Consider the following 11,792-nt stretch of genomic DNA (forward strand, 5'->3'; position numbering starts at 1 on the left):
TGAGAAGTGTTTCATAGACATGAGGCAAGCAACGAGAAGCAGTGTTGTTAGCTACACTGGTTTGGTTCCTGCATACTCACTCCTGTTCCTCACCTGACCTATGAGAGTGAAAACCATTTCGCAGCCCCTTTATCTTCATACAGCGATAATTAAAAGAATACACCAGCCCACACCAACAGAAAAGCATTAAAATCTAGTGAAAGAGAGAGGACTAGGGTCAGAGCCATACTCATTTCTAGGTATTCGTCAAAGAGTCCATAAGCATTCATAGGCTGTAGATTGTAGTCCTTTTCCCACTGTGGGAAGCTTGTTTTTCTCTGTGTGCCATACTCTTGCCGTAGTTTTCTCCTGGTCCACCAGTTCTGGATTAGCCTACATTTTCAAGTAGGAGAAAGAAACATGATAAATAATATTTAGTGGATATTTATCACAGAATTGGAAGAGGCTAAGTGTGCACAACATACCTGGTAAAATTAGTTTCCCAATGCTCAGGGAAAATAGAGCGTTAGTAATACATGTGGATGATGACCTGGCCTAATAGGTATGAAAACAGCTACAGCTGACGGGCTGTAATCCAGGCATAGATGTTGTTTTGAAATGGTGGAGGGATTTTGACATTTTTTCATCATTTATTCACCTGCTTTTTCTCTACACAAAATGGCAAATCACTTCAGGGGCTGCTTACATGGCAAAAAGCAATGCTGTGTGGAGATAGTGGAGCTCTAATTGAGAAATCACTGAATTGAGTAATAATACTGCTTGATCCCTTCCTTTGTGCAAGCTGGTATCTCTACATTGCTCTTCAGGGTACAGGGTAACAGACCCAGGGCAATCTTAGAAGGGAAAAAGCAACCTTGAATTGGTCTGCAGCCAAAGTTCAGAGGAACTTTGGAACTCTTGTGGCCAAGAGGTGTATGTCTGACTGGAGAGCTATCTCCATCTCAAGAAGTGGGGGAGCTGTGCTGGACTTGAGAGGGAAGTTATTTTTCCTGAAAATATCTTGCCCCTGCATGTGCATGGGCACAATGGGGAGCATTGAGCCAGAAGTGAAATGAGCACTCACATCTGAAATAAATAAATGCCTTTACATCCCCAGTCAAGGCAGTTGCACTGGTTTGGCGAATGAAGGACACAAGTTACAGTTGCTGCAAAGGGGTGAGGGGGAAGAAATAGATTTTCTCAGAACTTGTGGTTGGTCCTTTCATCTCAGCAAGGCACGTGATGGCTCATCCAAATAATTCAATCCTTTCCTTGACTGTTCTTTTTTGGTGGCTTGCAGTCAGTCACCAGTGTGTAAAAGTGCTAAAAAGGCTTTTCCTGTGAATGAACATGGTTGTGATAGATGGATTGTGGGACTTCTGCAGTCCACAGCAGCCTATGGGACTTCATATCTCTGGTCCTGCTCATGAGAAGGTGAGAGGGTTGAGAAGTAAATTCCTGGAAAGGTAGCAAATCTATGGGTGAGGTGGGTGGGAAAGCAATAGTTGGAGCAAATATATCCAACTTAAGTTCCTCTGTGAAAGGGAAAACCCATAACCACTGTTACTAATATTGCAGACTCCTAGTAAATTTCAGAGATGTCTTTTCCTGATTTCTACGTGAGCAAAATGTGAGCAATACAATGTAATGTGATTTTTTAATATGGATGTATGTTCTTCCCCCAGGAAAAACATCAACTTGAAATTACAGTTTCCCACCTCCAAGTGAAACAATAATTTTTACTTTGCTTCTTAGTTATTGCTCCTGTATCTATACAGGAGAGGAGAACTGACACATATTTTCAAAGGTTTTGAGTTGGTATTTGAACGAAGCAGAAACACAACTCCAGCATGCCAATACTTGTGTTAAAACATGTCACCGCTACACGCACAACCTCTAGCATACACCTTAGGGCCTCTCTTTGATATTTTTGCATCCCATTTTTTGACTCTCAGGCATAAATTTCAGTAGACAAGCCAATGCCACATTTATCAGTGAGCAGTATGATGGCAGGCACTGAGGTTCCTGCCCCAAAAAAAGGCCCAGAGGTCCAAGTGCCATTTCTTAGTTGCCCTGCATGTCTCTGTGGTCACTTGTGGCACCAGATGCTGGCATAAGAGTGGGGCTTTCACCCTCAAATGATGCAAACAACAGTCTTCAAAACAGGCTGCTGTGGCTCCTCTCTCAGGCCTATCTTATCCAGAAGTATTCCACAGGTGGAAGTGTTACGATGTTCTACCAGCGACTAGTGCCCCAAATCCTCTGGCCATCCACAGGGTGTTGGCTCCAGCCATGCTTTATAGCAGAAATGATTGTGTCTGTCACATGAAATGGAAATGTACTTGTCTGCCTGCAGCATTTCAGGGCTGGGAGGTGGAGTGAAAGTTGTGGAGAGCAAATACATTTCTCATCAGAATAAGCTGAAGTGTCTCACACTGTGACTGAATGATTTGTGTTCTCATTTTTGTTCTGACTGTAATGTGAAGGGACTGACTTTACTTGAAGCAGTTTATTCCTATTAAATCACTTGTTCTTAAACAATCTCCTCCTATCTCCTTCAATCACCTTCTTTAATCCCCTTTTGTGCTCTTTATTAGGTGTTGAAATCCCTATTAATAGGTAGCAGAAAGATCTAATGAAAACTGACAAAAGAAGGAGGGAGCGGAAAGAGAAGGATCAATACCGCTGCTGCCCTTCTCTCCTCCCCACCCCAGCTAATTCTTCCAGCCCTAATTGCTGTGAAACCCTGGTGAGCAGTGCACAAAGCCAGGAAGACAGAGAGGCAGCGAGGCTTGAGTGCCTCCATTGCTAAATATACTCTGCATTGAAATAATTTACTCTGATATCTCATTACAGCTAGGAGCGAGCTGCAGCGAGGCCACCTGAAATCCTTGGTGCCACATGTTTCTGCAGCTCAGGGACAGAACTCCATGCTAGCTCTGCTGTGGATCCTGCAGCTCAGCACATCCCTCTGAACTTTGCAAGGGCAAGCTTTGTGACAGCGCCAGGTCTCTCTTGCATTTGCACACACGCTAATTTCCCCTGATGACCTGCCACGCTGTCTCTAGCATCAACTGTCTACATTAATCATATTAAACATGCTCATTAAATACTAATCAATAAGAAAAGAACCAATAGGAAATGAATAATTGTCAACCTTTTTAGCTAGGGCACAGCTCCATAATACCCTGAAGATCACTGGGGAAATTGCTGGTACACCAGGCAGTACCTTTTTCTATCTCTGGAAGTGTATATGCCAGCAGTGCATTTTTGCCAGCTCATACCTGCCCTTTCAGGCATCTTTTATCACCCAGCAAGGAGAAATCCAATTTAGAACTTACTGGCATAGCTAAAAAATGATACATATAATATTTCCTGTGCAAGGAATAGAGCGGCCCTACAGTTATTTTTAAGGGTTTTTAAAACACGGAATACAATTTAATGAAATCAAGCACTTTCCACATATTATTTATCTGTTAATAATTATATTACACTTCCACTTTTGTAAACTATGTCCAAAACAGCCCCAAACACCATTTATCTGTGTATGTCTGGAATTCTGTCTTAACAGTTCTGTATCCTAAGGGGGCTTTTTTTATTGTAACAACTGCTGTATCTTTGTTTTATGTAACTAGTCATAAGGAATAAACTTAGTAGCACAGACATTATATCTACTTACGGGTAGCCCAGTTCCATGAAATTATTCCACGTCTGCTTTAGCACCATTATAATACCCATTTGCATACAGAGATCAATAAGGCATCCACTGGGGTGGCACTACAGAAGAAAAAAAAAAAAAAAGAAACAAAAGGTTAAACAGTAATAATGCTGAGTTTTAAAGCATTTCTTAAAGACTAGAAATGGATATCAGATAATTTACTTAAGGGAAATTAAATGCCATTCTTTTTATTTAAGAACAAACCAACCACCCAACCAACGAACCCCTCATGGGAACATATGAAACTGTAGCATACCATGAAATTTTTAAGCCTATCATCGAATTCTCTGCAGAGGCCAGAATCAGCGGAGACCAATGCAGTTTTCACATCGGTGCTTCTAACAACGTTGCGCCACTGTGAGTGGAACAGAGGCAAAGGCTACCAAGTCTCTCTAGAGATTTCAATAGGTTTGGGGGTGACTGACTGAGCATTGAGTCAAAGAATGAAGAGAAAATTCCTCCTGGCTGCAGAGGCAATCAGTTTATGCTGAGAGGACAGGCTGTTTAGCCTGTACTCTTTAATGTATATGACTGATTGGACCATGCAACGCTATTTGCTTCTTGAAGAACTAAAAATCTCTAACTGTCAAACAACAGTTCTTAGTGTCTCCTGCTGAGTGCTTGCTTGCTTTAGTAGTGGCTCCAGGCCTTGAAGAACCACTGCTGCTTTTGGGAGAGATGCTCAACTAGTAAAAATTTGGCGAATTCCACAATTTTTCATCTAGCATTGGAAGAAATGGCAAAGGACCAAAAACTCTGTGGATCCAAACAGTGGAGTCCAAGCTGGGTATTATGAGTAAGTCCAACAGATCACTCTCATGGACTTGGAACTATTTCTCTAATTTTTTAGGAGGAAAATGACCTGTAACAACATGTGGTATGGAATTTTACACATACTTCATTATACAGTGCTCAGATCCTGGGTCCCTGCTGAGGTTTCTGTTGACCCTATTCAGCTTCTCATTAGATTAACAGGGTGGCAGATAACTAATTTTCTTTTTTTTAAATTAACTTCTCCAGTGTTATTATTAAATCACCATCCTTCTGTTTTTAGGAAAGAGTCACACAAGCCAGTATAACCTGAGAGAGGCAAGTGCAGTATTAATTAAGTAGCAGTGGTGTTACAGACATAACATGTATAAATTGTGGTCTGAGTATGCCCAGAGACTGGGCTAAGCTATATAAATGTCTTAGACTTGGTTTCATCTGACAGGTGAAGAGAGGGCCATTGGAGGGATATTTGGGCATTATATTCTAAATTATAGTCCTAATGAGACCTAACATAGACATGGCCAATAAAGTCAAGGTTTTTTTTTTTTATTATTGGACATTTATTTTATTATTAGACTTTTATTTTTGCTCTGAGAAAAGCAAAATATTAGGAACTAAAACTAGCTTCCACCAGCAACTGACCCAGCCTGTATCACCTCACTGTTGCATTTCCCTCCAAACCTGGTTCTTTCTTCTTCCCATCTCTGCTCCTGCAGTGATGTGAGGTTCTTTCCCTGTTCTCTGATCCCTCTGTGGGATGATTTAGTCTGGTAACTCATGAGAAAACTAATTCAGCCATAAAAAGGAAGAGCTTCCTGCTGATACAGGGAACTGAATAGGTTCCTCACAGGGTTGGAAAAGCCAGAGCAGAGGAAGAGGAAGGAGTAAAGTGCTGGAGGAAGGCTCAAAGGAAGAGAGAACTGTCGTCTTTTGGAAGCAGCAGCAAGCTGCTAGATCAGCTCAGCCCTTCTCAGACTTTGGAGGGATGTTCAGTGAATTTCTGTCTGTCTATTCATCAGGTATTCTTCCCTTGGATGTACAGAATTCACTACTTCAAAATTAGGATGACTTTTCAAATTATACCTTTTTTTCCCTGGTATGTGGATGATGTCTGTAATCCAAAGTATTTATACCTGGAAGCATTTGTAGATAGATGTTGGCTGTGTAAGACCTGCATTTTCCACTTGCCATTTGTCATGTATTTGCAAAGTTGTTTCAGTTATTCAGCTGTGAAGCAGGAAAGAAACCATGGGATTTGAGTGTGCAAATAGCAGCACTGGAACCTACATGACTGGTCCAGAAACTGCTGCTGTTCACCTCCAATAAGTGTCAAAGCGGTTTTGAATTCTGAATGTATTTGCCAAAAAAAAATGGGATTGGTCCTTGAGAGACTTGTAAAGCCAGCTTCTCATTGCTCTCCAAATCAATGTGGTTTTATAGACATGGAGTCTATCCTAGTATCTCTTTTGGGAAGTTGTTTGGCTGTTTTGGTCCATTTTCAAGTAGATCTTCTGTATCTGGATTTTTAAATTATTATTTTAGCTACCTGATCAGCAAGGCTAGAAAAGTTGAGAAGAAAGGATTTTTGTCAAAGCAAAAAGTTGTCAGATTCATATCAGACTCATTCATTTCAAGGATGAAATATTTCCAGTGTAAAAACGTGAGTAATGTTTAAACCATTTGACATGCCAAATGCGGTGCAAACACTAAAACTGCCAGCATTGAGAAGGATGCATCTGTGTCAATATGTAGATGTGTTTGTAGCAGATCGTGTGGAGTTAGACAGCAACAGAAAACACAGTAACACACTCAAAATACCTAGACAGAGTTACATGCCTGCCTCTGCTTGCATTCACTGCACCTGTGGGCAGCGGATAAATCAGCGTGGAGTTAGGGAACACTCACCTCTTCCAGTCTCCACCGGTTTATCAGCCTTAAGTAGGCACCAGGGTGTCCTGTAAATCTTTAACACAGGAATATACATCAACTATGTTGTGTAAGCAGTCTGTTCACAGCACTAGAAGAAAGCTCACACTGTTGTTTCAATCTAATGCCATCTTTGCGTGACTGATACAACTGTAAAAGATGTTATGCTGCAAAACATTTTGAGGGATTCCAGGAAGAATTTCCATGAAGGGCTAAGTATACTTTTACTTCCAGTTTTATTTCAATACAAAATATTCTGCTGTTGGATATCCAGTATATCCAGAGAAGGGAGAAAATCTGAATAAAACTGGTCATGTCATTTTTGAAAATGGCTTTTTACTGCCACTCCATTTCCTTACTCCATAATGAGGGCTGTGATACCTGCCTTTCTGTGAAATCAGTGAAAATGTTAGCTTTCATTAGGAAAACAGACTTTTTTTTACTATTCCCCCACGTTTTCTTCCAAAATGATTCCTACAACTTCCCACATGCAAATAATCCATACTGAAGGATTCTTCCTCTCAAGCCTTCTCAAAGTCTTTTCTTTTGGTTTTAGGGGACTTTCAGAAAGAGACATGCAAACACATATGTATATATTTTTCTTATTTTTTTGTGGAAAAAAGCTCAGCTGATGGCTCATAATTCACTCTTAACAGTCCAAACCATATAAAAGGATCAGTGAAGTATTTGGGCAGTTGGACTAGATGATCATTGTTGGTTCCTTCCACATGAACTATTCTATTCTATTCTATTCTATTCTATTCTATTCTATTCTATTCTATTCTATTCTATTCTATTCTATTCTATTCTATTCTATTCTATTCTATTCTAAAAAGACACAGTGTTATTTACTTACCTGAACAAATTACACACATAAAGACATAGTGAAGTGACCTGCACGTATAATATTGTGGGACACATCAGTTCCCAGTAGTGAAATTGCTGAGCCAATGCTAGGAAATGAAAATTATGTCTGTTTCTGGGCTTTGGAAAAGAAAATAAAACTGCAATCTGTCCTGTTTTGTTAGAATGGAATTTGCATTTTGAGACCTGTGATAATATGGTCTCATTTTGTTTCATTACACACAATTTTATGTCTGGTGTCTATTTCATTTTGCTCATATGAGGGTGCAGACATCAATCCTACCTTCCAAGGAAGAATGCTATATAAAATGTAGAGCTGTTCAGATTGACAAACTGAAAAAGAAACATTTTCAGAGTGAAGCTGTTCTCCCACTCAGATTCGGTACGAGGCTGCTCTGTGAAGAAAGAGAGCAGGATTTCAGAGGTTCAATCAGATGAAAAATTTCCCTTGGCACAAAGGATGCACACACCTATCAGAACTGGCAATGTATTTGTAAATTAGCCTGCTGATTTCAAAATACATGCTGACAGAAGAAATTGAATCCAAGAGCAGCACACAGCAAATGAGCTTGTAAAGACTTAGAAAACTCTTCTGATATCTAGATATGTATATTCCCAAGAGACTCTAAGAAAATAATCAAGATAATGTGTATTTTAAACATCCCTCCTGGATTCCTGTGTACTTTATAGGCTCAGGTTCTTCTCTAGTATCCTTTTCTGCAACCCACCGTAATGACATTGCCTGAAAATACCCCATTACAAGCTATGTAAGCACATTTTTGTTACTGATGTCACATTGGACTGGAGCAAATCCTCCTTGTAATTCTGTTTCATGGATTTGCCCACCATGGTAGCACCTAAGGGCTCTGCACAGGTATCAGTGGAGTGCATGACTCCCTTTCCTTGTCCCAGGAAACTCATCACAAAGACTGAGAAAAAATAAGTAAGGGAAATGGGAAAGGGGAAGACATATACTTCCATTTGGACAGGCCCTTCATCTCCACCTAAGGAGATATCAAGATGCAAGTTAACAAAACAACTTCTTTGCCAACACACCAGTACCACATCCCGTAACTACTTTCCAGTTGGCAGGAACAGTTTATTAATCAACTATTGCTGTGAACAAGAGTAATCAGAGGAGAAGCATAGGATGATTCTGAGTATCTCTCATATTACTTCTGAAGGACCCCCTAGTACAGTGCTGGAAGCACAGAGACAACAATGATAGACTACGCTTTCTTTAATTAGAGTTGCCCCACCCATGAGGAAATTTAAAATAGATGCATCAACAAAACCATAAAACAGACTAGAAATTAACAACTGTGTTAGTGATTTGGAAATACCTGTCAAGAAACCCAAGTCTGTGGGTGTGCCCAAACAGATATTTAGCTAAGCAGAAAAAAATAAAGCATCATGGATTTTTTTATGCCAGTCTGTGGGAAGGACAAGTTTGACTTTAACAGAGCTGTTCTAGCCCATCAGAGGCAATGGCAATGCTCTGGAGGAGCACGGACGTGAGCTCTGACAAAGGTCATGTAAAAAGCTGAAGGACATCCTGAATGTAGCTTTGCTGCCAATCGCACTCTGAGTTTATTATACTGATAAAGATCATTCAAACCAATTTATTTACTTAGGCCATCAGAGGAAAAACCACAAGACTCTCTGAACACTGTCAGAACAGCTTGACCCACTGAATCCTCATACAAGGGCTTTCTGTACAGGCTACAAGAAGCAGACCTACCTTGATGATAACCTGGCAGAAAGTAATCAAGCTTCAAGGTCTCTAGATCATATCTTACTGTCCCCAGGGTGTCACAGGGAGTAAAATGGCATAGCCTGTGCAGATCACATACTTGAAAGTCATATTTTTCAACTGTAACTAGCAGGTATTTTTTCCATAGACAGAAGATGGCAAAAATATTTTAAATTTACAGCATACAAACAAGGACCCTCAGACTAATAAGAAGCAACAACATAAAATACTATCTTACACAGGCGTGCTTTGAACATACCACCTATGACTTCCCATAAGCAGAACAACACTACCTAAAATCAGCTTGTGTTCTTGCTCTGAGCTAACGTCAAAATTTGCCCATCTGGTCAAAAATACCTCACTGAACATCATCAATGTACACAGGCATGCAGAAGATAACATTAATCGGCTCAAACCACTTCTACACGTGATGTAGTAAGATTCACTTAATAGGTCTTCAGCTCGAGTCTCCTTTCAGGCTTCTTGACACTAAGTAGCCCTTGCCAATAGCCACCAACTACTGCAGTCCTTCAGCATGATCAGGATCTCCAGAGACTCTACCTAAGCCATGGATATATGAGTGCTGTCCTACTGCTACCCCAAGGACAGTACAGGCTGACTACAGAAAACACATTGTCCTTACTTGAGTACAAAGATCACCTCTGTAGGTGAGCTGAAAAGATTACTGAAACTCAGAACACCATTAGCTGTTGGTAGAATCGATGAATCAGCTATTTTCCCCTCCAAATCACTGCCCCTCTTAAAGGCATATGTTTGATAGTCAATAAGTACCTTAGTTTCAAGCTGTAAGATTGGCTTCCAGAAGTGATTCCCCATTTCCAGGTCTTCACAAACCTGGGGGTTGTGAGTGTTCAGTCTCTCTGAAACACATGCTTTTTTTTCCTCCAAGGTAACAATTTCTTTAAGTTCTTACAAGATGAGGGATTGGAACAAGAACCAAACATGGCATGTGGGTGATTGCTGTCACCACTGACTGAATGGGACTATAAACTAATTTATATACCCTTTTATTAAAATCTTAAAAAAGACATTAAATCCTTAGATCCCAAATTAATCACGATTTTTTCATACTTAACAGACAGTTTGAATGCTATGACAATAGAGGAAACAAAAAATCAGTACAATATCATTCAAATTTGTATTTAATGTTGCTTACCTAAATTTGTCAGGAAAAGAGCTACCTTTTCATACAGCTGTAAGAGAGAAGAAACAGCCTCTTAGATGTGTGACCTGCTCAAAAATATAAAACTGCTTTCTAGGGAGACCAACTGCTCTTACATGTTAAATCTGACAACCAGATGGTCTCTGCGACGTTCTGATAATGACAGTAATTAAACTATATAGCAACAATACAACAATCATAGAATCAGAGAAGGAACTTATAAGTACATCACTACCACCATCAGCATTATTAATCAGTAAATAAATAAGCCAATATCCATTTGCTTTAAACAAGTGCTAAAGGTCCTTAACTCTCACTGACGCCTACAGGGGTACAAAGCTCCTCATGTGTCAGGGTCAAGTACGTACTTATTCCTAAAGTGCATATCAGCAATGTTTCTTTTCATTTATAAACTTTGATAAACTCTTGCTTAACTTAAAGTGATGTACAATTCACTGATCAGACTGTCTGCTGAAGAACTGGAAATGATCCTGAATTATCTCATCCATGTTAACAGCCACTTCTTGCTTAGAATAGCTTTTGGCTGCCTTTGGAGTAAAGAGTTTTGTTTCAAGCCATGAAAAAGGTGGTTTCTTCTGTGTTTAGAAGCGTCTCTTAAGGGCAGCTGTGAAAGTGCTAAATGTCTGGGCAGTTTATATCCTGATCCCAGCAGGGAGTGTGCTGTTTTATGAATGTACCTAGCTCTACACAAGAGGGTATCAACACTGTATTTTGCTGCTACTCCTCCTGGAAAAGCAAGATTGTATTAGAGATTCTGTTAACAAAGTTTGGATCTAATTATCTGCTACTGCAGTTTATCACTGCTAGTCCTAAGGGGACTTATTTAGGATCAAATTCAGTTCTGTGTTCGTATTTTCTATGGGCAATATCACTGGAATTAAAAGGTTTTATTAACCTAGATAAAGCTAATGATTGTTCCCAGGACAGGCTGCAGGATTATCTAGGAGATGCTGTGCTTGAAAGTACTTTTTTTGTCATGATGGATGTGTCAGTGCACATACTCAGTTCTCAGAGCATCCAGTCCAGAAGTTGCTTGTGGTCTAGACCTTTCCCCTGATGCTTACAGAGGCTGTCAACTTGTTTCAGAATCACTGGCGGTTTTCCAGGCTCCCTAGCAGTGAACTCCCTACTGTTATATACATCTTGACCCACTCTGGTTTTTTAACTGCATCTTTTCTTGCTCTCCTGCTACTTTTCTTGAGTCACAGTTTGTAGAGGATTCAACTACTTGATTTGCTTTTGGAGATTCCTCCCTCCCCCCCACACAGAGAAATCCCACTTCTTTCCTTCAGTAAACTACATTAATCCATTATGGGAAGTGAGTGATTATGTTCCTAAAATCCTTCTTTTGAAAGGCTCCTGCAGTTTCATTTTTTGGGGGGATCTTTTGTTTCCATGAGCTATATCCAGATCTAAGCCTGTGGTGGTTATTGCATGGTAAGGAGTATAAGGCTTACGAAATCCATCTTTGCAGTGCTCTATTTATTTGATGCATTTTAGGAAATAAAACAAAGTTTCTCAAAAGGCACCCTCAAGCCTTTGTCCATTATTTTAAAAATATATCTAAGCTGCAGAAG

At 40.0% G+C, this 11,792-nt stretch overlaps 1 protein-coding gene across 1 annotated transcript in view; it reads right to left on the reverse strand.

Annotated features, from left to right (window-relative positions):
* Positions 1-11,792, reverse strand: part of ANO4 (anoctamin 4) — a gene marked incomplete at both ends in the record, with an annotated part of 126,314 nt that overhangs the window by 11,364 nt on the left and 103,158 nt on the right. The window contains 5 exons of the mRNA XM_084265453.1: positions 230-372; positions 3,659-3,756; positions 6,374-6,431; positions 7,542-7,653; positions 10,189-10,225. Coding sequence (XP_084121579.1) covers positions 230-372; positions 3,659-3,756; positions 6,374-6,431; positions 7,542-7,653; positions 10,189-10,225 — 448 coding nt within the window. The remainder of the gene's footprint in view (positions 1-229; positions 373-3,658; positions 3,757-6,373; positions 6,432-7,541; positions 7,654-10,188; positions 10,226-11,792) is intronic.

This window comes from Gallinula chloropus (genome assembly GCF_964237585.1).
Source record: "Gallinula chloropus genome assembly, chromosome: 1".
In the NCBI taxonomy this organism is placed as follows: Eukaryota; Metazoa; Chordata; class Aves; order Gruiformes; family Rallidae; genus Gallinula; species Gallinula chloropus.